This window comes from Schistocerca cancellata, unplaced genomic scaffold (genome assembly GCF_023864275.1).
Source record: "Schistocerca cancellata isolate TAMUIC-IGC-003103 unplaced genomic scaffold, iqSchCanc2.1 HiC_scaffold_1150, whole genome shotgun sequence".
NCBI classification, from domain to species: Eukaryota; Metazoa; Arthropoda; class Insecta; order Orthoptera; family Acrididae; genus Schistocerca; species Schistocerca cancellata.
The window spans coordinates 540,207-567,249 of record NW_026047149.1 but is presented as its reverse complement, the minus strand read 5'-3'; the positions used below and the strand labels follow the sequence as shown (position 1 = coordinate 567,249).

The window sequence follows — 27,043 nt, the reverse complement described above, 5'->3', positions numbered from 1 at the left end:
CTGCCTACGCTAGGAGTACTGCCCTCACAAGGAGGACTGCCTTCACAAGGAGGGCTGCCTTCGAAGGGAGTGCTGCCTTCACAAGGGGTAATGCCTTCGCAGGGAGTGCTGCCTTCGCAAGGGGTGGTGCCTTCGCAAGGAGTGTTGCCTTCGCAAGGAGTGCTGCATTCACAAGGAGTGCTGCCTCCGCAAGGAGTGCTACTTTCGCAAGGAGTACTGCCTTTGCAAGGAGTACTGCCTTCGCAAGGAGTGCTGCCTTCACAAGGAGTGCTGCCTTCGCTAGGAGTGCTGTCTTCGCAAGGAGGGCTGCCTTCGAGAGGAGGGCTGCCTTCGCAAGGGGTAATGCCTTCGCAAGTAGTGCTGCCTTCTCAGGGAGTACTGCCTTTGAACGAGTGCTGCCTTCCAATGAGTGCTGCCTTCGCAAGGAGTGCTGCCTTCGCAAGGAGTGCTGCCTTCGCAAGGAGTGCTGCCTTCGCAAGGAGTGCTGCCTTCGCAATGAGGGCTGCCTTTGCAGGGAGTGCTGCCTTCACAAGGGGTGGTGCCTTCGCAAAGAGTGCTGCCTTCGCAAGGAGTGCTGCCTTCGCAAGGAGTGCTGCCTTTGCAATGAGAGCTGCCTTTGCTGGGAGTGCTGGCTTCACAAGGGGTGGTGAATCCGCAAGGAGTGCTGCCTTTGCAAGGAGTGCTGCCTTAGCAAGGAGATATGCCTTCGCAAGGAGTGCTGCCTTCGCTAGGAGTGCGGCCCTTCTAAGGAGAGCTACCTTCGCAAGGAGTGCTGCCTTCGCTAGGAGTGCTGCTTTCGCAAGGAGGTCTGCCTTTGCAGGGAGTGCTGCCTTTGCAGGGAGTGCTGCCTTCGCAAGGAGTGGTGCCTTCGCAAGGAGTGCTGCCTTCGCAGAGAGTGCTGCATCCGCAAGGAGTGCTGCCTTCTCAAGGTGTGCTGCCTTCGCAAGGAGTGCTGCCTTTGCAAGGAGCGCTGCCATCGCAAGGAGTGCTTCCTTCGCTAGGAGTGCTGCCTTCGCAAGGAGGGCTGCCTTCGCAAAGAGGGCTGCCTTCGCAGGGAGTGCTGCCTTCGCAAAGAGTAATGCCTTCGCAAGTAGTTCTGCTTTCGCAGGGAGTACTGCCTTTGCAAGGAGCGCTGCCTTCCCAGGAGTGCTGCCTTCGCAAGGAGTGCTGCCTTCGCAAGGAGTGCTCCCTTCGCAAGGAGTGCTGCCTTCGCAAGGAGTGCTGCCTTCGCAATGAGGGCTCCCTTCGCAGGGAGTGCTGCCTTCGCATGGGGTGGTGCCTTCGCAAAGTATGCTTCGTTCGCAGGGAGTGCTGCCTTTGCACAGAGTGCTGCGTTCTCTTGGAGTGCTGCCTTCAAAGGGAGTGCTGCCTTCACAAGGGATGGTGCCTACGCACGTAGTGCTGCCTTCGCACGGAGTGCTGCCTTCGCAAGTAGTGGTGGATTCGCAAGGGGTGCTGCCTTCGCACGGAGTGCTGTCTTTGCACAGAGTGCTGCCTTTGCACGGAGTGCTATCTCCGCACGGAAAGCAACCTTCGCAAGTAGTGCTTCCCTTGCACGGTATTCTGCCTTTGCAAGTAGTTCTGCCTTCGCAAGGAGTGCTGCCTTTGCAAGGAGTGCTGCCTTCGCAAGGAGTGGTGCCTTCGCAAGGAGTGCTGCCTTCGCAGGGAGTGCTGCATCCGCAAGGAGTGCTGCCTTCGCAAGGTGTGCTGCCTTCGCAAGGAGTGCTGCCTTTGCAAGGAGCGCTGCCATCGCAAGGAGTGCTGCCTTCGCTAGGAGTGCTGCCTTCGCAAGGAGGGCTGCCTTCGCAAGGAGGGCTGCCTTCGGAAAGAGGGCTGCCTTCACAGGGAGTGCTGCCTTCGCAAAGAGTAATGCCTTCGCAAGTAGTTCTGCTTTCGCAGGGAGTACTGCCTTTGCAAGGAGTGCTGCCTTCCAAGGAGTGCTGCCTTCGCAAGGAGTGCTGCCTTCGCAAGGAGTGCTCCCTTCGCAAGGAGTGCTCCCTTCGCAAGGAGTGCTGCCTTCGCAAAGAGTGCTGCCTTCGCAACGAGGGCTCCCTTCGCAGGGAGTGCTGCTTTCGCATGGGGTGGTGCCTTCGCAAGGTATGCTTCCTTCGCAGGGAGTGCTGCCTTTGCACAGAGTGCTGCCTTTGCAGGGAGTACTGCCTTTGCACAGAGTGATGCCTCCGCAAGGATTGCTGCCTTTGCATGGACTGTTGACTTCGCAAGGAGTGCTGCCTTTGCAAGGATTGCTGCCTTCACAAGGAGTGCTGCCTTCGCTAGAAGTACTGCCTTTGCACGGAGGGCTGCCTTCGCAAGGAGGGCTCCCTTCACATGGAGTGCTGCCTTCGCAAGGGTTAATGCCTTCGCAAGTACTGCTGCCTTCACAGGGAGTACTGCCTTAGCAGCGAGTGCTGCCTTCCAATCAGTGCTGCCTTTGCAAGGAGTGCTCCCTTCGCACGGAGTGCAGCCTTCAAATGGAGTGCTGCTTTTGCTCAGAGTGCTGCCTTCGCCAGGAGTTGAGCCTTCGCAAGGAGTGCTGCCTTCGCAAGGAGTGCTGCCTTCGCAAGGAGTGCTGCCTTTGCACAGAGTGCTGCCTTTGCAGGGAGTGCTGCCTTTGCACAGAGTGCTGCCTCCGCAAGGAGTGCTGCCTTTGTATGTACTGTTGCCTTCGCAAGGAGTGCTGCCTTTGCAAGGATTGCTGCCTTTGCAAGGATTGCTGCGTTTGCAAGGATTGCTGCCTACGCAAGGAGTGCTGCCATCGCTAGGAGTGCTGCCTTTGCTAGGAGTGCTGCCTTCGCAGGGAGAGCTGCCTACGCAGGGAGTGCTGCCTTCGTAAGGAAAGCTGCCATCACAAGGACTGCTGCCTTCGCAAGGCGTACTGCCTTCGCAAGGAGTTCTGCCTTCGCAAGGAGTGCTGCTTCCGCACGGTGTGCACCCTTCGCACATAGTGCTGCATTCACACAGAGTGCTTCCTTTGACAGAGTGCTGCCTTCGCAAGGAGGGCTGCCTTCGCAGGGAGTGCTGCCTACGCAGGGAGTGCTGCCTACGCAGGGAGTGCTGCCTTTGCAAGGAGTGCTGCCTTCGCAAGGAGTGCTGCCTTCGCAAGGACTGCTGCCTTCGCAAGGAGTGCTGCCTTCGCACAGAGTGCAGCCTTCGCACATAGTGCTGCCTTCACACGGAGTGCTTCCTTTGACAGAGTGCTGCCTTCGCAAGGAGGGCTGCCTTCGCAAAGAGTGCTGCCTTCGAAAGGAGTGCTGCCTTTCCACAGAGTGCTGCCTTTGCAGGGAGTGCTGCCTTTGCTCAGAGTGCTGCCTCCGTAAGGACTGCTGCCTTTGCATGGACTGTTGCCTTCGCAAGGAGTGCTGCCTTTGCAAGGATTGCTGCCTTCGCAAGGAGTGCTGCCTTCGGTAGGAGTGCTGCCTTCGCTAGGAGTGCTGCCTTCGCAGGGAGTGCTGCCTACGCTGGGAGTGCTGCCTTAGCAAGGAGTGCTGCCTTCGCAAGGAGTGCTGCCTTCGCTAGGAGTGCTGCCTTCGCAATGAGGGCTGCCTTTGCAGGGAGTGCTGCCTTCGCAAGGGGTGGTGCCTTCGAAAGCAGTGCTGCCTTCGCAAGGAGTGCTGCCTTTGCAAGGAGCGCAGCCATCGCAAGGACTGTTGCCTAAGCTAGGAGTGCTGCCTTCGCAAGGAGGACTGCCTTCGCAAAGAGGGCTGCCTTCGCAGGGAGTGCTGCCTTCGCAAGGGGTAATGCCTTCGCAAGTAGTTCTGCTTTCGCAGGGAGTACTGCCTTTGCAAGGAGTGCTGCCTTCCAAGGAGTGCTGCCTTCGCAAGTAGTGCTCCCTTCGCAAAGAGTGCTGCCTTCGCAAGGAGTGCTGCCTTCGCAATGAGGGCTGCCTTCGCTAGGAGTGCTGCCTTCGCAAGGAGTGCTGTCTTCGCAAGGAGTGCTGCCTTCGCAAGGAGTGCTGCCTTCGCAAGGAGTGCTGCCTTCGCAAGGAGTGCTGCCTTCGCAAGGGGTGCTGCCTTCCCATAAACTGCTGCCTTGGGACAGAGTGCTGCCTTCGCTAGGGGTGTTGCCTTCGTACACAGTGCAGCCTTCGCAAGGAGTGCTGCCTTCGCAAGGTGTGCTGCCTTTGCAAGGAGTACTGCCTTCGCAAGGAGTGCTGCCTTCGCAAGGAGTGCTGCCTTCGCTAGCAGTGTTGCCTTCGCAAGGAGCGCCTCGTTCAGAAGGAGTGGTGCCTCCGCAAGGGGTGCTCCCTTCGCAAGGAGTGCTGCCTTTGCAAGGAGTACTGCCTTCGCAAGGAGTGCTGCCTTCGCAAGGAGTGCTGCCTTCGCAAGGAGGGCTGCCTTCGAGAGGAGGGCTGCCTTCGCAGGGAGTGCTGCCTTCGCAAGGGGTAATGCCTTCGCAAGTAGTGCTGCCTTCACAGGGAGTGCTGCCTTAGCATGGGGTGGTGCCTTCGCAAGGAGTGCTGCCTTTGCAGGGAGTGCTGCCTTTGCAAGGGGTGTTGCCTTCGCAAGGAGTGCTGCGTTCACAAAGAGGGCTGCCTTCGCAAGGAGTGCTGCCTTCGCAAGGAGTGCTCCCTTCGCAAGGAGTGCTGCCTTCGCAATGAGGGCTGCCTTTGCAGCGAGTGCTGGCTTTGCAAGGGTTGGTGCCTTCGCAAGGAGTGCTGCCTCTGCAAGGAGTGCTGCCTTCGTAAGGATATATGCCTTCGCAAGGAGTGCTGCCATCACTAGGAGTGCTGCTTTGCAAGGAGGGCTGGCTTCGCAGGGACTGCTGCCTTTGCAGGCAGTGCTGCCTTTGCAAGGAGTGCTGCCTTCGTACGGAGTGCAGCCTTCGCACTTAGTGCTGCCTACCCACGGAGTGCTGCCTTTGCACAGAGATCTGCATTCGCAGGGTGTCTTCAAAAGGAGTGCTGCCTTTGCAAGGAGTACTGTCTTCGAAAGGAGTGCTGCTTTCGCAAGGAGTGCTGCCTTCGCTAGGAGTGTAGGCATCGCAAGGAGTGCTGCCTTCCAGAGGAGGGCTGCCTTCGCAGGGAGTGCTGCCTTCGAAAGGGGTAATGCATTCGCAAGTAGTGCTGCCTTCTCAGGGAGTACTGCCTTTGCAACGAGTGCTGCCTCCCAATGAGTGCTGCCTTCGAAGGAGTGCTGCCTTCGCAAGGAGTGCTGCCTTCGCAAGGAGTGCTGCCTTCTCAATGAGGGCTGCCATTGCAGGGAGTGCTGCCTTCGCAAGGGAAGGTGTCTTCGCAAGGAGTGCTGCCCTTCTAAGGAGAGCTGGCTTCACAAGGAGTGCTGCCATCGCTGGGAGAGCTGCTTTCGCAAGGAGGGCTGACTTCGCAGGGAGTGCTGCCTTCGCAGGGAGTGCAGCCTTCGAAAGGGGTAATGCATTCGCAAGTAGTGCTGCCTTCTCAGGGAGTACTGCCTTTGCAAGGAGTGCTGCCTTCCAAGGAGTGCTGCCTTCGCAAGGTGTGCTCCCTTCGCAAAGAGTGCTGTCTTCGCAAGAAGTGCTGCCTTCGCAATGAGGGCTGCCTTCGCTAGGAGTGCTGCCCTCACAAGGAGGACTGCCTTCACAAGGAGGGCTGCCTTCGCAGGGAGTGCTGCCTTCACAAGGGGTAATGCCTTCGCAGGGAGTGCTGCCTTCGCAAGGGGTGGTGCCTTCGCAAGGAGTGTTGCCTTCGCAAGGAGTGCTGCATTCACAAGGAGTGCTGCCTCCGCAAGGAGTGCTGCTTTCGCAAGGAGTACTGCCTTCACAAGGAGTACTGCCTTCGCAAGGAGTGCTGCCTTCACAAGGAGTGCTGCCTTTGCTAGGAGTGCTGTCTTCGCAAGGAGGGCTGCCTTCGAGAGGAGGGCTGCCTTCGCAAGGGGTAATGCCTTCGCAAGTAGTGCTGCCTTCTCAGGGAGTACTGCCTTTGAACGAGTGCTGCCTTCCAATGAGTGCTGCCTTCGCAAGGAGTGCTGCCTTCGCAAGGAGTGCTGCCTTCGCAAGGAGTGCTGCCTTCGCAAGGAGTGCTGCCTTCGCAATGAGGGCTGCCTTTGCAGGGAGTGCTGCCTTCGCATGGGGTGGTGCCTTCGCAAAGAGTGCTGCCTTCGCAAGGAGTGCTGCCTTCGCAAGGAGTGCTGCCTTCGCAAGGAGTGCTGCCTTTGCAAGGAGCGCTGCCATCGCAAGGAGTGCTGCCTTCGCTAGGAGTGCTGCCTTCGCAAGGAGGGCTGCCTTCACAAGTGGTGGTGCCTTCGCAAGGAGTGCTGCCTTCGCAAGGAGTGCTGCCTTCGCTAGGAGTGCTGCCCTTCTAAGGAGAGCTACCTTCGCAAGGAGTGCTGCCTTCGCTAGGAGTGCTGTTTTTCGCAAGGAGGTCTGCCTTCGCAGGGAGTGCTGCCTTTGCAGGGAGTGCTGCCTTCGCAAGGAGTGGTGCCTTCGCAAGGAGTGCTGCCTTCGCAGGGAGTGCTGCATCCGCAAGGAGTGCTGCCTTCGCAAGTTGTGCTGCCTTCGCAAGGAGTGCTGCCTTTGCAAGGAGTGCTGCCATCGCAAGGAGTGCTGCCTTCGCTAGGAGTGCTGCCTTCGCAAGGAGGGCTGCCTTCGCAAAGAGGGCTGCCTTCGCAGGGAGTGCTGCCTTCGCAAAGAGTAATGCCTTCGCAAGTAGTTCTGCTTTCGCAGGGAGTACTGCCTTTGCAAGGAGTGCTGCCTTCAAGGAGTGCTGGCTTCGCAAGGAGTGCTGCCTTCGCAAGGAGTGCTCCCTTCGCAAGGAGTGCTGCCTTCGCAAGGAGTGCTTCCTTCGCAAGGAGTGGTGCCTATGCACATAGTGCTGCCTTCGCACAGGTTGCTGCCTTTGCATGAAGTGCTGCCTTCGCACAGAGTGCAGCCTTCGCATGGAGTGCTGCTTTTGCTCAGAGTGCTGCCTTCGCAAGGTGTCCTGCCTTCGCAAGGAGTGCTGCCTTCGCCAGGAGTGCTGCCTTCGCCAGGAGTGCTGCCTTCGCAACGAGTGCTGCCTTCGCAAGGGGTGCTGCCTACAAAAGGAGTGCTGCCCTCGTAAGGAGTTCTGCCTTCGCAAGGAGTGCTGCCTTCGCAAGGAATGCTCCCTTCTCACGGAGTGCTGCCTTTGCACAGAATGCTGCCTTCGCAAGGACGTCTGCCTTTGCACAGAGTGCTGCCTTTGCACAGAGTGCTACCTTCGCAAGGAGTGCTGCCTTCGCTACCAGTGTTGCCTTCGCAAGGAGTGCTGCGTTCAGAAGGAGTGGTGCCTCCGCAAGGAGTGCTGCCTTCACAAGGAGTGCTGCCTTTGCAACGAGTACTGCCTTCGCAAGGAGTGCTGCCTTCGCAAGGAGTGCTGCCTTCGCTAGGAGTACTGCCCTCACAAGGAGGACTGCCTTCACAAGGAGGGCTGCCTTCGCAGGGAGTGCTGCCTTCACAAGGGGTAATGCCTTCGCAGGGAGTGCTGCCTTCGCAAGGGGTGGTGCCTTCGCAAGGAGTGTTGCCTTCGCAAGGAGTGCTGCATTCACAAGGAGTGCTGCCTCCGCAAGGAGTGCTGCTTTCGCAAGGAGTACTGCCTTTGCAAGGAGTACTGCCTTCGCAAGGAGTGCTGCCTTCACAAGGAGTGCTGCCTTCGCTAGGAGTGCTGTCTTCGCAAGGAGGGCTGCCTTCGAGAGGAGGGCTGCCTTCGCAAGGGGTAATGCCTTCGCAAGTAGTGCTGCCTTCTCAGGGAGTACTGCCTTTGAACGAGTGCTGCCTTCCAATGAGTGCTGCCTTCGCAAGGAGTGCTGCCTTCGCAAGGAGTGCTGCCTTCGCAAGGAGTGCTGCCTTCGCAAGGAGTGCTGCCTTCGCAATGAGGGCTGCCTTTGCAGGGAGTGCTGCCTTCGCAAGGGGTGGTGCCTTCGCAAAGAGTGCTGCCTTCGCAAGGAGTGCTGCCTTCGCAAGGAGTGCTGCCTTCACAATGAGGGCTGCCTTTGCTGGGAGTGCTGGCTTCACAAGGGGTGGTGAATCCGCAAGGATTGCTGCCTTCGCAGGGAGTGCTGCCTTCGCAAGGAGTGGTGCCTATGCACATAGTGCTGCCTTCGCACAGGTTGCTCCCTTTGCACGGAGTGCTGCCTTCGCACAGAGTGCAGCCTTCGCATGGAGTGCTGCTTTTGCTGAGAGTGCTGCCTTCGCAAGGAGTGCAGCCATCGCAAGGAGTGCTGCCTTCGCAAGGAGTGCTTCCCTCGCAAGGAGTGCTGCCTTCGAAAGGAGTGCTGCCTTCGCAAGGAGTCCTGCCTTCGCAAGGAGTGCTGCCTTCGCCAGGAGTGCTGCCTTCGCCAGGAGTGCTGCCTTCGCTACGAGTGCTGCCTTCGCAAGGGGTGCTGCCTACAAAAGGAGTGCTGCCCTCGTAAGGAGTTCTGCCTTCGCAAGGAGTGCTGCCTTCGCAAGGAATGCTACCTTCTCACAGAGTGCTGCCTTTGCACAGAATGCTGCCTTCACAAGGACTGCTGCCTTTGCACAGATTGCTGCCTTTGCACAGAGTGCTGCCTCCGCAAGGAGTGCTGCCTTTGGATGGACTGTTGCCTTCGCAAGGAGTGCTGCCTTTGCAAGGATTGCTGCCTTCGCAAGGAGTGCTGCCTTCGCTAGGAGTGCTGCCTTCGCTAGGAGTGCTGCCTTCGCTAGGAGTGCTGCCTTCGCAGGCAGTGCTGCCTACGCAGGGAGTGCTGCCTTCGCAAGGAGAGCTGCCTTCACAAGGAATGCTGCCTTTGCAAGGATTGCTGCCTTCGCAAGGAGTGCTGCCTTCGCTAGGAGTGCTGCCCTTCTAAGGAGAGCTGGCTTCGCAAGGAGTGCTGCCATCGCTAGGAGTGCTGCTTTCGCAAGGAGGGCTGACTTCGCAGGGAGTGCTGCCGTTGCAAGGAGTGCTGCCTTCGCAAGGAGTGGTGCCTTCGCAAGGAGTGCTGCCTTCGCAGGGAGTGCTGCATCCGCAAGGAGTGCTGCCTTCGCAAGGTGTGCTGCCTTCGCAAGAAGTGCTGCCTTTGCAAGGAGTGCTACCTTCGCAAGGAGTGCTGCCTTCGCTAGGAGTGCTGCCCTTCTAAGGAGATCTGGCTTCGCAAGGAGTGCTGCCTTCGCTAGGAGTGCTGCTTTCGCAAGGAGTGCTGCCTTCGCAAGGAATGCTGCCTTCCCAAGGAGTTCTGCCTTGGGACCGAGTGCTGCCTTCCCTAGGAGTGTTGCCTTCGTACAGAGTGCAGCCTTCACAAGGTGCTGCCTTCGCAAGGTGTGCTGCCTTTGCAAGGAGTACTGCCTTCGCAAGGAGTGCTGCCTTCGCAAGGAGTGCTGCCTTCGCTAGCAGTGTTGCCTTCGCAAGGAGTACTGCGTTCAGAAGGAGTGGTGCCTCCGCAAGGAGTGCTGCCTTCGCAAGGAGTGCTGCCTTTGCAAGGAGTACTGCCTTCGCAAGGAGTGCTGTCTTCGCAAGGAGTGCTGCCTTCGCTAGGAGTGCTGCCCTCACAAGGAGGGCTGCCTTCGCAAGGAGTGCTGCCTTTGCAACGAGTACTGCCTTCGCAAGGAGTGCTGCCTTCGCAAGGAGTGCTGCCTTCGCTAGGAGTGCTGCCCTCACAAGGAGGGCTGCCTTCGCAAGGAGGGCTGCCTTCGCAGGGAGTGCTGCCTTCACAAGGGGTAATGCCTTTGCAGGGACTGCTGCCTTCGCAAGGGGTGGTGCCTTCGCAAGGAGTGTTGCCTTCGCAAGGAGTGCTGCATTCACAAGGAGTGCTGCCTCCGCAAGGAGTGCTGCTTTCACAAGGAGTACTGCCTTCGCAAGGAGTACTGCCTTCGCAACGAGTGCTGCCTTCACAAGGAGTGCTGCCTTCGCTAGGAGTGCTGACTTCGCAAGGAGGGCTGCCTTCGAGAGGTGGGCTGCCTTCGCAAGGGGTAATGCCTTCGCAAGTAGTGCTGCCTTCTCAGGGAGTACTGCCTTTGAACGAGTGCTGCCTTCCAATGAGTGCTGCCTTCGCAAGGAGTGCTGCCTTCGCAATGAGGGCTGCCTTTGCAGGGAGTGCTGCCTTCGCAAGGGGTGGTGCCTTCACAAAGAGTGCTGCCTTCGCAAGGAGTGCTGCCTTCGCAAGGAGTGCTACCTTCGCAAGGAGTGCTGCCTTCGCAATGAGGGCTGCCTTTGCTGGGAGTGCTGCCTTCGCAAGGGGTGGTGCCTTCGCAAGGAGTGCTGCATTTGCAAGGAGTGCTGCCTTCGCAAGGAGATATGCCTTCGCAAGGAGTGCTGCCTTCGCTAGGAGTGCTGCCCTTCTAAGGAGAGCTACCTTCGCAAGGAGTGCTGCCTTCGCTAGGAGTGCTGCTTTCGCAAGGAGGGCTGCCTTCGCAGGGAGTGCTGCCTTTGCAGGGAGTGCTGCCTTCGCAAGGAGTGGTGCCTTCGCAAGGAGTGCTGCCTTCGCAGGGAGCGCTGCATATGCAAGGAGTGCTGCCTTCGCAAGGTGTGCTGCCTTCGCAAGGAGTGCTGCCTTTGCAAGGAGCGCTGCCATCGCAAGGAGTGCTGCCTTCGCTAGGAGTGCTGCCTTCGCAAGGAGGGCTGCCTTCGCAAAGAGGGCTGCCTTCGAAGGGAGTGCTGCCTTCGCAACGAGTAATGCCTTCGCAAGTAGTTCTGCTTTCGCAGGGAGTACTGCCTTTGCAAGGAGTGCTGCCTTCCAAGGAGTGCTGCCTTCGCAAGGTGTGCTGCCTTCGCAAGGAGTGCTGCCTTTGCAAGGAGCGCTGCCATCGCAAGGAGTGCTGCCTTCGCTAGGAGTGCTGCCTTCGCAAGGAGGGCTGCCTTCACAAGTGGTGGTGCCTTCGCAAGGAGTGCTGCCTTTGCAAGGAGTGCTGCCTTCGCAAGGAGATATGCCTTCGCAAGGAGTGCTGCCTTCGCTAGGAGTGCTGCCCTTCTAAGGAGAGCTACCTTCGCAAGGAGTGCTGCCTTCGCTAGGAGTGCTGTTTTTCGCAAGGAGGTCTGCCTTCGCAGGGAGTGCTGCCTTTGCAGGGAGTGCTGCCTTCGCAAGGAGTGGTGCCTTCGCAAGGAGTGCTGCCTTCGCAGGGAGTGCTGCATCCGCAAGGAGTGCTGCCTTCGCAAGGTGTGCTGCCTTCGCAAGGAGTGCTGCCTTTGCAAGGAGCGCTGCCATCGCAAGGAGTGCTGCCTTCGCTAGGAGTGCTGCCTTCGCAAGGAGGGCTGCCTTCGCAAAGAGGGCTGCCTTCGCAGGGAGTGCTGCCTTCGCAAAGAGTAATGCCATTGCAAGTAGTTCTGCTTTCGCAGGGAGTACTGCCTTTGCAAGGAGTGCTGCCTTCCAAGGAGTGCTGCCTTCGCAAGGAGTGCTGCCTTCGCAAGGAGTGCTCCCTTCGCAAGGAGTGCTGCCTTCGCAAGGAGTGCTGCCTTCGCAAGGAGTGGTGCCTATGCACATAGTGCTGCCTTCGCACAGGTTGCTGCCTTTGCACGGAGTGCTGCCTTCGCACAGAGTGCAGCCTTCGCATGGAGTGCTGCTTTTGCTCAGAGTGCTGCCTTCGCAAGGTGTCCTGCCTTCGCAAGGAGTGCTGCCTTCGCCAGGAGTGCTGCCTTCGCAACGAGTGCTGCCTTCGCAAGGGGTGCTGCCTACATAAGGAGTGCTGCCCTCGTAAGGAGTTCTGCCTTCGCAAGGAGTGCTGCCTTCGCAAGTTGTGCTCCCTTCGCAAAGAGTGCTGTCTTCGCAAGGAGTGCTGCCTTCGCAAGGAGTGCTGCCTACGCTAGGAGTACTGCCCTCACAAGGAGGACTGCCTTCACAAGGAGGGCTGCCTTCGAAGGGAGTGCTGCCTTCACAAGGGGTAATGCCTTCGCAGGGAGTGCTGCCTTCGCAAGGGGTGGTGCCTTCGCAAGGAGTGTTGCCTTCGCAAGGAGTGCTGCATTCACAAGGAGTGCTGCCTCCGCAAGGAGTGCTACTTTCGCAAGGAGTACTGCCTTTGCAAGGAGTACTGCCTTCGCAAGGAGTGCTGCCTTCACAAGGAGTGCTGCCTTCGCTAGGAGTGCTGTCTTCGCAAGGAGGGCTGCCTTCGAGAGGAGGGCTGCCTTCGCAAGGGGTAATGCCTTCGCAAGTAGTGCTGCCTTCTCAGGGAGTACTGCCTTTGAACGAGTGCTGCCTTCCAATGAGTGCTGCCTTCGCAAGGAGTGCTGCCTTCGCAAGGAGTGCTGCCTTCGCAAGGAGTGCTGCCTTCGCAAGGAGTGCTGCCTTCGCAATGAGGGCTGCCTTTGCAGGGAGTGCTGCCTTCACAAGGGGTGGTGCCTTCGCAAAGAGTGCTGCCTTCGCAAGGAGTGCTGCCTTCGCAAGGAGTGCTGCCTTTGCAATGAGAGCTGCCTTTGCTGGGAGTGCTGGCTTCACAAGGGCTGGTGAATCCGCAAGGAGTGCTGCCTTTGCAAGGAGTGCTGCCTTAGCAAGGAGATATGCCTTCGCAAGGAGTGCTGCCTTCGCTAGGAGTGCGGCCCTTCTAAGGAGAGCTACCTTCGCAAGGAGTGCTGCCTTCGCTAGGAGTGCTGCTTTCGCAAGGAGGTCTGCCTTTGCAGGGAGTGCTGCCTTTGCAGGGAGTGCTGCCTTCGCAAGGAGTGGTGCCTTCGCAAGGAGTGCTGCCTTCGCAGAGAGTGCTGCATCCGCAAGGAGTGCTGCCTTCTCAAGGTGTGCTGCCTTCGCAAGGAGTGCTGCCTTTGCAAGGAGCGCTGCCATCGCAAGGAGTGCTTCCTTCGCTAGGAGTGCTGCCTTCGCAAGGAGGGCTGCCTTCGCAAAGAGGGCTGCCTTCGCAGGGAGTGCTGCCTTCGCAAAGAGTAATGCCTTCGCAAGTAGTTCTGCTTTCGCAGGGAGTACTGCCTTTGCAAGGAGCGCTGCCTTCCCAGGAGTGCTGCCTTCGCAAGGAGTGCTGCCTTCGCAAGGAGTGCTCCCTTCGCAAGGAGTGCTGCCTTCGCAAGGAGTGCTGCCTTCGCAATGAGGGCTCCCTTCGCAGGGAGTGCTGCCTTCGCATGGGGTGGTGCCTTCGCAAAGTATGCTTCGTTCGCAGGGAGTGCTGCCTTTGCACAGAGTGCTGCGTTCTCTTGGAGTGCTGCCTTCAAAGGGAGTGCTGCCTTCACAAGGGATGGTGCCTACGCACGTAGTGCTGCCTTCGCAAGTAGTGGTGGATTCGCAAGGGGTGCTGCCTTCGCACGGAGTGCTGTCTTTGCACAGAGTGCTGCCTTTGCACGGAGTGCTATCTCCGCACGGAAAGCAACCTTCGCAAGTAGTGCTTCCCTTGCACGGTATTCTGCCTTTGCAAGTAGTTCTGCCTTCGCAAGGAGTGCTGCCTTTGCAAGGAGTGCTGCCTTCGCAAGGAGTGGTGCCTTCGCAAGGAGTGCTGCCTTCGCAGGGAGTGCTGCATCCGCAAGGAGTGCTGCCTTCGCAAGGTGTGCTGCCTTCGCAAGGAGTGCTGCCTTTGCAAGGAGCGCTGCCATCGCAAGGAGTGCTGCCTTCGCTAGGAGTGCTGCCTTCGCAAGGAGGGCTGCCTTCGCAAGGAGGGCTGCCTTCGGAAAGAGGGCTGCCTTCGCAGGGAGTGCTGCCTTCGCAAAGAGTAATGCCTTCGCAAGTAGTTCTGCTTTCGCAGGGAGTACTGCCTTTGCAAGGAGTGCTGCCTTCCAAGGAGTGCTGCCTTCGCAAGGAGTGCTGCCTTCGCAAGGAGTGCTCCCTTCGCAAGGAGTGCTCCCTTCGCAAGGAGTGCTGCCTTCGCAAAGAGTGCTGCCTTCGCAACGAGGGCTCCCTTCGCAGGGAGTGCTGCTTTCGCATGGGGTGGTGCCTTCGCAAGGTATGCTTCCTTCGCAGGGAGTGCTGCCTTTGCACAGAGTGCTGCCTTTGCAGGGAGTACTGCCTTTGCACAGAGTGATGCCTCCGCAAGGATTGCTGCCTTTGCATGGACTGTTGACTTCGCAAGGAGTGCTGCCTTTGCAAGGATTGCTGCCTTCACAAGGAGTGCTGCCTTCGCTAGAAGTACTGCCTTTGCACGGAGGGCTGCCTTCGCAAGGAGGGCTCCCTTCACATGGAGTGCTGCCTTCGCAAGGGTTAATGCCTTCGCAAGTACTGCTGCCTTCACAGGGAGTACTGCCTTAGCAGCGAGTGCTGCCTTCCAATCAGTGCTGCCTTTGCAAGGAGTGCTCCCTTCGCACGGAGTGCAGCCTTCAAATGGAGTGCTGCTTTTGCTCAGAGTGCTGCCTTCGCCAGGAGTTGAGCCTTCGCAAGGAGTGCTGCCTTCGCAAGGAGTGCTGCCTTCGCAAGGAGTGCTGCCTTTGCACAGAGTGCTGCCTTTGCAGGGAGTGCTGCCTTTGCACAGAGTGCTGCCTCCGCAAGGAGTGCTGCCTTTGTATGTACTGTTGCCTTCGCAAGGAGTGCTGCCTTTGCAAGGATTGCTGCCTTTGCAAGGATTGCTGCGTTTGCAAGGATTGCTGCCTACGCAAGGAGTGCTGCCATCGCTAGGAGTGCTGCCTTTGCTAGGAGTGCTGCCTTCGCAGGGAGAGCTGCCTACGCAGGGAGTGCTGCCTTCGTAAGGAAAGCTGCCATCACAAGGACTGCTGCCTTCGCAAGGCGTACTGCCTTCGCAAGGAGTTCTGCCTTCGCAAGGAGTGCTGCTTCCGCACGGTGTGCACCCTTCGCACATAGTGCTGCATTCACACAGAGTGCTTCCTTTGACAGAGTGCTGCCTTCGCAAGGAGGGCTGCCTTCGCAGGGAGTGCTGCCTACGCAGGGAGTGCTGCCTACGCAGGGAGTGCTGCCTTTGCAAGGAGTGCTGCCTTCGCAAGGAGTGCTGCCTTCGCAAGGACTGCTGCCTTCGCAAGGAGTGCTGCCTTCGCACAGAGTGCAGCCTTCGCACATAGTGCTGCCTTCACACGGAGTGCTTCCTTTGACAGAGTGCTGCCTTCGCAAGGAGGGCTGCCTTCGCAAAGAGTGCTGCCTTCGAAAGGAGTGCTGCCTTTCCACAGAGTGCTGCCTTTGCAGGGAGTGCTGCCTTTGCTCAGAGTGCTGCCTCCGTAAGGACTGCTGCCTTTGCATGGACTGTTGCCTTCGCAAGGAGTGCTGCCTTTGCAAGGATTGCTGCCTTCGCAAGGAGTGCTGCCTTCGGTAGGAGTGCTGCCTTCGCTAGGAGTGCTGCCTTCGCAGGGAGTGCTGCCTACGCTGGGAGTGCTGCCTTAGCAAGGAGTGCTGCCTTCGCAAGGAGTGCTGCCTTCGCTAGGAGTGCTGCCTTCGCAATGAGGGCTGCCTTTGCAGGGAGTGCTGCCTTCGCAAGGGGTGGTGCCTTCGAAAGCAGTGCTGCCTTCGCAAGGAGTGCTGCCTTTGCAAGGAGCGCAGCCATCGCAAGGACTGTTGCCTAAGCTAGGAGTGCTGCCTTCGCAAGGAGGACTGCCTTCGCAAAGAGGGCTGCCTTCGCAGGGAGTGCTGCCTTCGCAAGGGGTAATGCCTTCGCAAGTAGTTCTGCTTTCGCAGGGAGTACTGCCTTTGCAAGGAGTGCTGCCTTCCAAGGAGTGCTGCCTTCGCAAGTAGTGCTCCCTTCGCAAAGAGTGCTGCCTTCGCAAGGAGTGCTGCCTTCGCAATGAGGGCTGCCTTCGCTAGGAGTGCTGCCTTCGCAAGGAGTGCTGTCTTCGCAAGGAGTGCTGCCTTCGCAAGGAGTGCTGCCTTCGCAAGGAGTGCTGCCTTCGCAAGGAGTGCTGCCTTCGCAAGGGGTGCTGCCTTCCCATAAACTGCTGCCTTGGGACAGAGTGCTGCCTTCGCTAGGGGTGTTGCCTTCGTACACAGTGCAGCCTTCGCAAGGAGTGCTGCCTTCGCAAGGTGTGCTGCCTTTGCAAGGAGTACTGCCTTCGCAAGGAGTGCTGCCTTCGCAAGGAGTGCTGCCTTCGCTAGCAGTGTTGCCTTCGCAAGGAGCGCCTCGTTCAGAAGGAGTGGTGCCTCCGCAAGGGGTGCTCCCTTCGCAAGGAGTGCTGCCTTTGCAAGGAGTACTGCCTTCGCAAGGAGTGCTGCCTTCGCAAGGAGTGCTGCCTTCGCAAGGAGGGCTGCCTTCGAGAGGAGGGCTGCCTTCGCAGGGAGTGCTGCCTTCGCAAGGGGTAATGCCTTCGCAAGTAGTGCTGCCTTCTCAGGGAGTACTGCCTTTGCAACGAGTGCTGCCTTCCAATGAGGGCTGCCTTCGCAAGGAGTGCTGCTTTCGCAAGGAGTGCTGCCTTCGCAGGGAGTGCTGCATCCGCAAGGAGTGCTGCCTTCGCAAGGTGTGCTGCCTTCGCAAGGAGTGCTGCCTTTGCAAGGAGCGCTGCCATCGCTAGGAGTGCTGCCTTCGCTAGGAGTGCTGCCTTCGCAAGGAGGGATGCTTCGCAAAGAGGGAGTACTGCCTTTGCAACGAGTGCTGCCTTCCAATGAGTGCTGCCTTTGCAAGGAGTGCTGCCTTCGCAAGGAGTGCTGCCTTCGCAAGGAGTGCTGCCTTCGCAACGAGGGCTGCCTTTGTAGGGTGTGCTGTCTTCATAAGGGGTTTTGCCTTCGCCAGGACTGCTGCCTTTGCAAGGAGTGCTGCCTTCAAAAGGAGAAATGCCTTCGCAAGGAGTGCTGCCTTTGCAAGGATTGCTGCCTTCGCAAGGAGTGCTGCCTTCGCTAGGAGTGCTGCCTTTGCTAGGAGTGCTGCCTTCGCTAGGAGTGCTGCCTTCGCAGGGAGAGCTGCCTACGCAGGGAGTGCTGCCTTCGCAAGGAGAGCTGCCTTCACAAGGAATGCTGCCTTCACAAGGAGTGCTGCCTTCGCAAGGAGTGCTGCCTTCGCAAGGAGTGCAGCCTTCGCACGTAGTGCTGCCTTCCCACGGAGTGCTGCCTTTGCACAGAGATCTGCATTCGCAGGGTGTGGTGCCTTCGGTAGGAGTGCTGCCTTCAAAAGGAGTGCTGGCTTCGCAAGGAGTACTGCCTTCGAAAGGAGTGCTGCCTTCGCAAGGAGTGCTGCCTTCGCTAGGAGTGTTGTCTTCGCAAGGAGGGCTGCCTTCGAGAGGAGGGCTGCCTTCGCAGGGAGTGCTGCCTTCGCAAGGGGTAACGCATTTTCAAGTAGTGCTGCCTTCTCAGGGAGTACTGCCTTTGCAACGAGTGCTGCCTCCCAAAGAGTGCTGCCATCACAAGGAGTGCTGCCTTCGCAAGGAGTGCTGCCTTCGCAAGGAGTGCTGCCTTCGCAAGGAGTGCTCCCTTCACAATGAGGGCTGCCTTTGCAGGGAGTGCTGCCTTCGCAAGGGCTGGTGCCTTCGCAAGCAGTGCTGCCTTTGCAAGGAGTGCTGCTTTCGCAAGGAGTGCTGCCTTCGCTAGGAATGCTGCCCTTCTAAGGAGAGCTGGCTTCGCAAGGAGTGCTGCCATCGCTAGGAGTGCTGCTTTCGCAAGAGGGCTGATTTCGCAGGGAGTGCTGCCTTTGCAGGAAGTGCTGCCTTTGCAAGGAGTGGTGCCTTCGCAAGGAGTGCTGCCTTCGCAGGGAGTGCTGCATCCGCAAGGAGTGTTGCCTTCGCAAAGAGTGCTGCCTTTGCAAGGAGTGCTGCCTTTGCAAGGAGCGCTGCCATCGCAAGGACTGTTGCCTTCACTAGGAGTGCTGCCTTCGCAAGGAGGGCTGCCTTCGCAAAGAGGGCTGCCTTCGCAGGGAGTGCTGCCTTCGCAAGGGGAAATGCCTTCGCAAGTTGTTCTGCATTCGCAGGGAGTACTGCCTTTGAAGGAGTGCTGCCTTCCAAGGAGTGCTGCCTTCGCAAGTAGTGCTCCCTTCGCAAAGAGTGCTGCCTTCACAAGAAGTGCTGCCTTCGCAATGAGGGCTGCCTTCTATAGGAGTGCTCCCTTCACAAGGAGTGCTGCCTTCGCAAGGAGTGCTGCCTTCGTAAGGAGTGCTGCCTTCGCAAGGAGTGCTGCCTACGCAGGGAGTGCTGCCTTCGCAAGGAGTGCTGCCTTCGCAAGGCGTGCTGCCTTCCCAAGGAGTGCTGCGTTGGGACAGAGTGCTGCCTTCGCTAGGAGTGTTGCATTCGTACACAGTGCAGCCTTCTCAAGGAGTGCTACCTTCGCAAGGTGTGCTGCCTTTGCGAGGAGTACTGCCTTCGCAAGGAGTGCTGCCTTCGCAAGGAGTGCTGCCTTCGATAGCAGTGTTGCCTTCGCAAGGAGTGCTGCGTTCAGAATGAGTGGTGCCTCCGCAAGGGGTGATGCCTTCGCAAGGAGTGCTGCCTTTGCAAGGAGTACTGCCTTCGCAAGGAGGGCTGCCTTCGCAAGGAGTGCTGACATCGCTAGGAGTGTTGCCCTCGCAAAGAGGGCTGCCTTCGCAAGGAGGGCTGCCTTCGCAGGGAGTACTGCCTTCGCTAGGAGTGATGTCTTCGCAAGGAGGGCTGCCTTCGAGAGGAGGGCTGCCTTCGCAGGGAGTGCTGCCTTCGCAAGGGGTAATGCCTTCGCAAGTAGTGCTGCCTTCTCAGGCAGTACTGCCTTTGCAACGAGTGCTGCCTTCCAATGAGTGCTGCCTTCCCAAGGAGTGCTGCTTTCGCAAGGAGGGCTGCCTTCGCAGAGAGTGCTGCCTTTGCAGGGAGTACTGCCTTCGCAAGGAATGGTGTCTTCGCAAGGAGTGCTGCCTTCGCAGGGAGTGCTGCATCTGCAAGGAGAGCTGCCTTCGCAATGTGTGCTGCCTTCGCAAGGAGTGCTGCCTTTCCAAGGAGCGCTGGCATCGCAAGGAGTGCTGCCTTCGCTGGGAGTGCTGCCTTCGCAAGGAGGGGCTGCCTTCGCAAAGAGGGAGTACTGCCTTTGCAACGAGTGCTGCCTTCCAATGAGTGCTGCCTTTGCAAGGAGTGCTGCCTTCGCAAGGAGTGCTGCCTTCGCAAGGAGTGCTGCCTTCGCAACAGGGGCTGCCTTTGTAGGGAGTGCTGTCTTCGTAAGGGGTTTTCCCTTGCCAGGAGTGCTGCCTTTGCAAGAAGTGCTGCCTTTGCAAGGAGTGCTGCCTTTGCAAGGAGTGCTGCCTTCGCAAGGAGTGCTGCCTTCGCAAGGAGTGCTGCCTTCGCAAGGAGTGCTGCCTTTGCACAGAGTGCTGCCTTTGCAGGGAGTACTGCCTTTGCACAGAGTGCTGCCTCCGCAAGGAGTGCTGCCTTTGCATGGACTGTTGCCTTCGCAAGGAGTGCTGCCTTTGCAAGGATTGCTGCCTTCGCAAGGAGTGCTGCCTTCGCTAGGAGTGCTGCCTTTGCTAGGAGTGCTGCCTTCGCAGGGAGTGCTGCCTACGCAGGGAGAGCTGCCTTCGCAAGGAGAGCTGCCTTCACAAGGAGAGCTGCCTTTGCAAGGAGTGCTGCCTTCGCAAGGAGGTCTGCTTTCGCACGGAGTGCAGCCTTCGCACATAGTGCTGCCTTCACACAGAGTGCTTCCTTTGACAGAGTGCTGCCTTCGCAAGGAGGGCTGCCTTCGCAGGGAGTGCTGCCTACGCAGGGAGTGCTGCCTTCGCAAGGAGTGCTGACATCGCAAGGAGTGCTGCCTTCGCAGGGAGTGCTGCCTTCGCAAGGAGTGCTAACTTCGCACGGAGTGCAGCCTTCGCACAGATAGCTGCCTTCACACGGAGTGCAGCCTACGCACAGTGTGCTGCCTTCGCAATAAGTGCTGCCTTCGCAGGGAGTGCTGCCTTAGCATGAGGTGGTGCCTTCGAAAGGAGTGCTGCCTTTGCAGGGAGTGCTGCCTTTGCAAGGGGTGTTGCCTTCGCAAGGAGTGCTGCGTTCACAAAGAGGGCTGCCTTCGCAAGGAGTGCTGCCTTCGCAAGTAGTGCTGCCTTCTCAGGGAGTACTGCCTTTGCAACGAGTGCTGCCTTCCAATGAGTGCTGCCTTCGCAAGGAGTGCTGCCTTCGCAAAGGGGTGCTGCCTTCGCAAGGAGTGCTGCCTTCGCAATGAGGGCTGCCTTTGCAGCGAGTGCTGGCTTCGCAAGGGGTGGTGCCTTCGCAAAGAGTGCTGCCTCTGCAAGGAGTGCTGCCTTCGTAAGGAGATATGCCTTCGCAAGGAGTGCTGCCATCACTAGGAGTGCTGCTTCGCAAGGAGGGCTGAATTCGCAGGGACTGCTGCCTATGCAGGCAGTGCTGCCTTTGCAAGGAGTGCTGCCTTCGTACGGAGTGCAGCCTTCGCACTTAGTGCTGCCTACCCATGGAGTGCTGCCTTTGCACTGAGATCTGCATTCGCAGGGTGTCTTCAAAAGGAGTGCAGCCTTTGCAAGGAGTATTGTCTTCGAAAGGAGTGCTGCTTTCGCAAGGAGTGCTGCCTTCGCAAGGAGTGCTGCCTTCGCAATGAGGGCTGCCATTGCAGGGAGTGCTGCCTTCGCAAGGGAAGGTGTCTTCGCAAGGAGTGCTGCCCTTCTAAGGAGAGCTGGCTTCGCAAGGAGTGCTGCCATCGCTGGGAGTGCTGCTTTCGCAAGGAGGGCTGACTTCGCAGGGAGTGCTGCCTTTGCAGCGAGTGCTGCCTTCGCAAGGAGTGGTGCCTTCGCAGGGAGTGCTGCCATCGCAGGGAGTGCTGCATCCGCAAAGAGTGCTGCCTTCGCAAGGAGTGCTGCCTTCACAAGGAGTGCTGTCTTTGCAAGGAGCGCTGCCATCGCAAGGAGTGCTTCCTTCGCTAGGAGTGCTGCCTTCACAAGGAGGGCTGCCTTCGCAAATTAGGGCTGCCTTCCAAGGGAGTGCTGCCTTCGCAAGCAGTATTGCCTTCGCAAAGAGTGCTGCCTTCGCAAGGAGTGCTGCCTTCGCAAGGAGTGCTCCCTTCGCAAAGAGTGCTGCCTTCGCAAGGAGTGCTGCCTTCGCAATGTGGGCTGCCTTCGCTAGGAGTGCTGCCTTCGCAAGGAGTGCAGCCTTCGTAAGTAGTGCTGCCTTCGCAAGGAGTGCTGCCTTCCCAATGAGTGCTGCCTTAGGACGGAGTGCTGCCTTCGCTAGGAGTGCTGCCTTCGTACGGAGTGCAGCCTACGCACAGAGTTCTGCCTTCGCAAGAAGTGCTGCCTTCGCAGGGAGTGCTGCCTTCGCTAGGAGTGCTGCCTTTGCACAGATTGTTGCCTTTGCACGGAGTGCAGCCTACGCACAGAGTGCTGCCTTCGCAAGAAGTGCTGCCTTCGCAGGGAGTGCTGCCTTCGCATGGGGTGGCGCCTTCGCAAGGAGTGCTGCCTTCGCAGGGAGTGCTGCCTTTGCAAGGAGTGTTGCCTTCGCAAGGAGTGCTGCATTCACAAGGAGTGCTGCCTTCGCAAGGAGTGCTGCCTTCGCAAGGAGTGTTGCCTTCGCAAGTAGTACTGCCTTCGCAAGGAGTGCTGCCTTCGCAATGAGTGCTGCCTTCCAAGGAGTGCTGCCTTCGCTAGAAGTGCTGCCTTTGCACGGAGGGCTGCCTTCGCAAGGAGGGCTCCCTTCGCAGGGAGTGCTGCCTTCGAAAGGGGTAATGCCTTCGCAAGTACTACTGCCTTCGCAGGGAGTACTGCCATTGCAACGAGTGCTGCCTTCCAATGAGTGCTGCCTTTGCAAGGAGTGCTGCCTTCGCAAGGAGTGCTGCCTTCGCAAGGAGTGCTGCCTTCGCAACGAGGGCTGCCTTTGTAGGGAGTGCTGTCTTCGCAAGGGGTTTTGCCTTCGCCAGGAGTGCTGCCTTTGCAAGGAGTGCTGCCTTCGCAAGGAGAAATGCCTTCGCAAGGAGTGCTGCCTTCGCAAGGAGTGCTGCCTTCGCACAAAGGGCTGCTTCGCAAGGAGGGCTCCCTTCGCAGGGAGTGCTGCCTTCGCAAGGGGTACTGCCTTCGCAAGTACTGCTGCCTTCGCAGGGAGTACTGCCTTTGCAACGAGTGCTGCTTTCCAATGAGTGCTGCCTTTGCAAGGAGTGCTGCCTTCGCAAGCAGTGCAGCCTTGGCAAGGAGTGCTGCTTTCGCAAGGAGTGCTGCTGTCGCAAGGAGTGCAGCCTTGGCAAGGGGTGCTGCTTTCGCAAGGGGTGCTGCCTTCGCAAGGAGTGCTGCCTTTGCACAGAGTGCTGCCTTTGCAGGGAGTGCTGCCTTTGCACAGAGTGCTGCCTCCGCAAGGAGTGCTGCCTTTGCATGGACTGTTGCCTTCGCAAGGAGTGCTGCCTTTGCAAGGATTGCTGCCTTCGCAAGGAGTGCTGCCTTCGCTAGGAGTGCTGCCTTCGCAAGGAGTGCTGCCTTCGCAAGGAGTGCTGCCTTCCCAAGGAGTGCTGCCTTAGGACGGAGTGCTGCCTTCGCTAGGAGTGCTGCCTTCGTACGGAGTGCAGCCTTCTCAAGGAGTGCTGCCATCGCAAGGAGTGCTGCCTTTGCACAGATTGCTGCCTTCGCACAGAGTGCAGCGTACGCACAGAGTGCTGCCTTCGCAAGAAGTGCTGCCTTAACAGGGAGTGCTGCCTTCGCATGTGGTGGCGCCTTCGCATGGGGTGGCGCCTTCGCAAGGAGTGCTGCCTTCGTAGGGAGTGCTGCCTTTGCAAGGAGTGTTGCCTTCGCATGGAGTGCTGCGTTCACACGGAGTGCTGCCTTCGCAAGGAGAGCTGCCTTCGCAAGGAGTGTTGCCTTCGCAAGTAGTACTGCCTTCGCAAGGAGTGCTGCCTTCGCAATGAGTGCTACCTTCCAAGGAGTGCTGCTTCGCTAGAAGTGCTGCCTTTGCCCGGAGGGCTGCCTTCGGAAGGAGGGCTGCCTTCGCAGGGAGTGCTGCCTTTGCAGGGAGTGCTGCCTTCGCAAGGAGTGGTGCCTTCGCAAGCAGTGCTGCCTTCGCGAGGAGTGCTGCCTTTGCAAGGAGCGAAGCCATCGCAAGGACTGTTGCCTTCGCTAGGAGTGCTGCCTTCGCAAGGAGGGCTGCCTTCGCAAAGAGTGCTGCCTTCGAAAGGAGTGCTGCCTTTGCACAGAGTGCTGCCTTTGCAGGGAGTGTTGCCTTTGCACAGAGTGCTGCCTCATTAAGGACTGCTGCCTTTGCATGGACTGTTGCCTTCGCAAGGAGTGCTGCCTTTGCAAGGATTGCTGCCTTCGCAAGGAGTGCTGCCTTCGCTAGGAGTGCTGCCTTCGCTAGGAGTGCTGCCTTCGCAGGGAGTGCTGCCTACGCTGGGAGTGCTGCCTTCGCAAGGAGTGCTGCCTTCACAAGGAGTGCTGCCTTCGCAAGGAGTGCTGCCTTCGCAAGGAGAGCTGCCTTCGCTAGGAGTGCTGCCTTCGCAATGAGGGCTGCCTTCGCAGGGAGTGCTGATTTGCAGGGTGTGCTGCCTTCGCAAGGAGTGGTGCCTTCGCAAGCAGTGTTGCCTTCGCAAGGAGAGCTGCCTTTGCAAGGAGCGAAGCCATCGCAAGGACTGTTGCCTTCGTAGGAGTGCTGCCTTCGCAAGGAGGGCTGCCTTCGCAAAGAGGGCTGCCTTCGCAGGGAGTGCTGCCTTCGCAAGGGGTAATGCCTTCGCAAGTAGTTCTGCTTTCGCAGGGAGTACTGCCTTTGCAAGGAGTGCTGCCTTCCAAGGAGTGCTGCCTTCGCAAGTAGTGCTCCCTTCGCAAAGAGTGCTGCCTTCGCAAGGAGTGCTGCCTTCGCAATGAGGGCTGCCTTCGCTAGGAGTGCTGCCTTCACAAGGAGTGCTGTCTTCGCAAGGAGTGCTGCCTTCGCAAGGAGTGCTGCCTTCACAAGGAGTGCTGCCTTCGCAAGGAGTGCTGCCTTCGCAAGGAGTGCTGCCTTCGCAAGGAGTGCTGCCTTCGCAAGGAGTGCTGCCTTCCCATGGAGTGCTGCCTTGGGACAGAGTGCTGCCTTCGCTAGGGGTGTTGCCTTCGTACACAGTGCAGCCTTCGCAAGGAGTGCTGCCTTCGCAAGGTGTGCTGCCTTTGCAAGGAGTACTGCCTTCGCAAGGAGTGCTGCCATCGCAAGGAGTGCTGCCTTCGCTAGCAGTGTTGCCTTCGCAAGGAGTGCTGCGTTCAGAAGGAGTGGTGCCTCCGCAAGGGGTGCTGCCTTCGCAAGGAGTGCTGCCTTTGCAAGGAGTACTGCCTTCACAAGGAGTGCTGCCTTCGCAAGGAGTGCTGCCTTCGCAAGGAGGGCTGCCTTCGAGAGGAGGGCTGCCTTCGCAGGGAGTGCTGCCTTCGCAAGGGGTAATGACTTCGCAAGTAGTGCTGCCTTCTCAGGAAGTACTGCCTTTGCAACGAGTGCTGCCTTCCAATGAGTGCTGCCTTCCAATGAGTGCTGCCTTCGCAAGGAGTGCTGCCTTCGCAGGGAGTGCTGCATCCGCAAGGAGTGCTGCCTTCGCAAGGTGTGCTGCCTTCGCAAGGAGTGCTGCCTTTGCAAGGAGCGCTGCCATCGCAAGGAGTGCTGCCTTCGCTAGGAGTGCTGCCTTCGCAAGGAGGGCTGCTTCGCAAAGAGGGAGTACTGCCTTTGCAACGAGTGCTGCCTTCCAATGAGTGCTGCCTTTGCAAGGAGTGCTGCCTTCGCAAGGAGTGCTGCCTTCGCAAGGAGTGCTGCCTTCGCAAGGAGTGCTGCCTTCGCAACGAGGGCTGCCTTTGTAGGGAGTGCTGTCTTCATAAGGGGTTTTGCCTTCGCCAGGACTGCTGGCTTTGCAAGGAGTGCTGCCTTCGCAAGGAGAAATGCCTTCGCAAGGAGTGCTGCCCTCGCAAGGAGTGCTGCCTTTGCACAGAGTGCTGCCTTTGCAGGGAGTGCTGCCTTTGCACAGAGTGCTGCCTCTGCAAAGAGTGCTGCCTTTGCAAGGATTGCTGCCTTCGCAAGGAGTGCTGCCTTCACTAGGAGTGCTGCCTTTGCTAGGAGTGCTGCCTTCGCAAGGAGTGGTGCCTTCGCAAGCAGTGCTGCCTTCGCAAGGAATGCTGCCTTTGCAAGGAGCGAAGCCATCGCAAGGACTGTTGCCTTCGCTAGGAGTGCTGCCTTCGCAAGGAGGGCTGCCTTCGCAAAGAGTGCTGCCTTCGAAAGGAGTGCTGCCTTTGCACAGAGTGCTGCCTTTGCAGGGAGTGCTGCCTTTGCACAGAGTGCTGCCTCCATAAGGACTGCTGCCTTTGCATGGACTGTTGCCTTCGCAAGGAGTGCTGCCTTTGCAAGGATTGCTGCCTTCACAAGGAGTGTTGCCTTCGCTAGGAGTGCTGCCTTCGCTAGGAGTGCTGCCTTCGCAGGGAGTGCTGCCTACGCTGGGAGTGCTGCCTTCGCAAGGAGTGCTGCCTTCGCAAGGAGTGCTGCCTTTGCAAGGAGCGCTGCCATCGCAAGGAGTGCTGCCTTCGCTAGGAGTGCTGCCTTTGCAAGGAGCGCTGCCATCGCAAGGAGTGCTGCCTTCGCTAGGAGTGCTGCCTTCGCAAGGAGGGCTGCTTCGCAAAGAGGGAGTTTTGCCTTTGCAACGAGTGCTGCCTTCCAATGAGTGCTGCCTTTGCAAGGAGTGCTGCCTTCGCAAGGAGAAATGCCTTCGCAAGGAGTGCTGCCCTCGCAAGGAGTGCTGCCTTTGCACAGAGATCTGCATTCGCAGGGTGTGGTGCCTTCGCAAGGTGTGCTGCCTTCGGTAGGAGTGCTGCCTTCAAAAGGAGTGGTGCCTTCGCAAGGAGTACTGCCTTCGAAAGGAGTGCTGCCTTCGCAAGGAGTGCTGCCTTCGCTAGGAGTGTTGTCTTCGCAAGGAGGGCTGCCTTCGAGAGGAGGGCTGCCTTCGCAGGGAGTGCTGCCTTCGCAAGGGGTAATGCATTTTCAAGTAGTGCTGCCTTCTCAGGGAGTACTGGCTTTGTATCGAGTGCTGCCTCCCAAAGAGTGCTGCCATCACAAGGAGTGCTGCCTTCGCAAGGAGTGCTGCCTTCGCAAGGAGTGCTGCCTTCGCAAGGAGTGCTCCCTTCGCAATGAGGGCTGCCTTTGCAGGGAGTGCTGCCTTCGCAAGGGCTGGTGCCTTTGCAAGCAGTGCTGCCTTTGCAAGGAGTGCTGCTTTCGCAAGGAGTGCTGCCTTCGCTAGGAATGCTGCCCTTCTAAGGAGAGCTGGTTTCGCAAGGAGTGCTGCCATCGCTAGGAGTGCTGCTATCGCAAGGAGGGCTGACTTCGCAGGGAGTGCTGCCTTTGCAGGAAGTGCTGCCTTTGCAAGGAGTGGTGCCTTCGCAAGGAGTGCTGCCTTCGCAGGGAGTGCTGCATCCGCAAGGAGTGCTGCCTTCGCAAGGAGTGCTGCCTTCGCAAGGAGTGCTGCCTTTGCAAGGAGCACTGCCATCGCAAGGACTGTTGCCTTCGCTAGGAGTGCTGCCTTCGCAAGGAGGGCTGCCTTCGCAAAGAGGGCTGCCTTCGCAGGGAGTGCTGCCTTCGCAAGGGGTAATGCCTTCGCAAGTAGTTCTGCATTCGCAGGGAGTACTGCCTTTACAAGGAGTGCTGCCTTCCAAGGAGTGCTGCCTTCGCAAGTAGTGCTCCCTTCGCAAAGAGTGCTGCCTTCGCAAGGAGTGCTGCCTTCGCAATGAGGGCTGCCTTCGCTAGGAGTGCTGCCTTCGCAAGGAGTGCTGCCTTCGCAAGGAGTGCTGCCTTCGCAAGGAGTGCTGTCTTCGCAAGGAGTGCTGCCTTCGCAAGGAGTGCTGCCTTCGCAGGGAGTGCTGCCTTCGCAAGGAGTGCTGCCTTCGCAAGGAGTGCTGCCTTCCCAAGGAGTGCTGCCTTGGGACAGAGTGCTGCCTTCGCTAGGAGTGTTGCATTCGTACACAGTGCAGCCTTCGCAAGGAGTGCTACCTTCGCAAGGTGTGCTGCCTTTGCGAGGAGTACTGCCTTTGCAAGGAGTGCTGCCTTCGCAAGGAGTGCTGCCTTCGCTACCAGTGTTGCCTTCGCAAGGAGTGCTGCGTTCAGAATGATTGGTGCCTCCGCAAGGAGTGATGCCTTCGCAAGGAGTGCTGCCTTTGCAAGGAGTACTGCCTTTGCAAGGAGGGCTGCCTTCGCAAGGAGTGCTGCCTTCGCTAGGAGTGTTGCCCTCGCAAAGAGGGCTGCCTTCGCAAGGAGGGCTGCCTTCGCAGGGAGTACTGCCTTCGCTAGGAGTGATGTCTTCGCAAGGAGGGCTGCCTTCGAGAGGAGGGCTGCCTTCGCAGGGAGTGCTGCCTTCGCAAGGGGTAATGCCTTCGCAAGTAGTGCTACTTCTCAGGCAGTACTGCCTTTGCAACGAGTGCTGCCTTCCAATGAGTGCTGCCTTCCCAAGGAGTGCTGCTT

The 27,043-nt window shown here is 58.7% G+C and overlaps 6 protein-coding genes across 6 annotated transcripts; all 6 read left to right on the top strand.

Moving 5' to 3' along the window:
- Positions 1-90: 90 nt before the first annotated feature.
- Positions 91-1,236, top strand: LOC126160017 (Golgi associated RAB2B interactor protein 3-like). Its single transcript, XM_049916824.1, has one exon. The coding sequence runs from the start codon at positions 91-93 to the stop codon at positions 1,234-1,236; it is 1,146 nt and encodes a 381-aa protein (XP_049772781.1).
- Positions 1,233-5,112, top strand: LOC126160016 (uncharacterized). The gene is made up of 4 exons (XM_049916823.1): positions 1,233-1,881; positions 2,600-2,829; positions 2,979-3,313; positions 4,077-5,112. The coding sequence occupies exons 1-4, from the start codon at positions 1,233-1,235 to the stop codon at positions 5,110-5,112; spliced, it is 2,250 nt and encodes a 749-aa protein (XP_049772780.1).
- Positions 5,113-6,848: 1,736 nt separating this feature from the next.
- Positions 6,849-7,319, top strand: LOC126160015 (keratin-associated protein 4-3-like). Its single transcript, XM_049916822.1, has one exon. It carries the CDS (start codon positions 6,849-6,851, stop codon positions 7,317-7,319), a length of 471 nt encoding a protein of 156 aa, XP_049772779.1.
- Positions 7,320-7,396: 77 nt separating this feature from the next.
- Positions 7,397-9,277, top strand: LOC126160014 (uncharacterized). The gene has a single exon (XM_049916821.1). It carries the CDS (start codon positions 7,397-7,399, stop codon positions 9,275-9,277), a length of 1,881 nt encoding a protein of 626 aa, XP_049772778.1.
- Positions 9,278-24,296: 15,019 nt separating this feature from the next.
- LOC126160013 (ice-structuring glycoprotein-like) lies at positions 24,297-25,256 on the top strand. Its single transcript, XM_049916820.1, has one exon. It carries the CDS (start codon positions 24,297-24,299, stop codon positions 25,254-25,256), a length of 960 nt encoding a protein of 319 aa, XP_049772777.1.
- Positions 25,257-25,719: 463 nt separating this feature from the next.
- LOC126160012 (trophinin-like) lies at positions 25,720-26,316 on the top strand. Its single transcript, XM_049916819.1, has one exon. It carries the CDS (start codon positions 25,720-25,722, stop codon positions 26,314-26,316), a length of 597 nt encoding a protein of 198 aa, XP_049772776.1.
- The last annotated feature ends 727 nt before the right edge of the window (positions 26,317-27,043 follow it).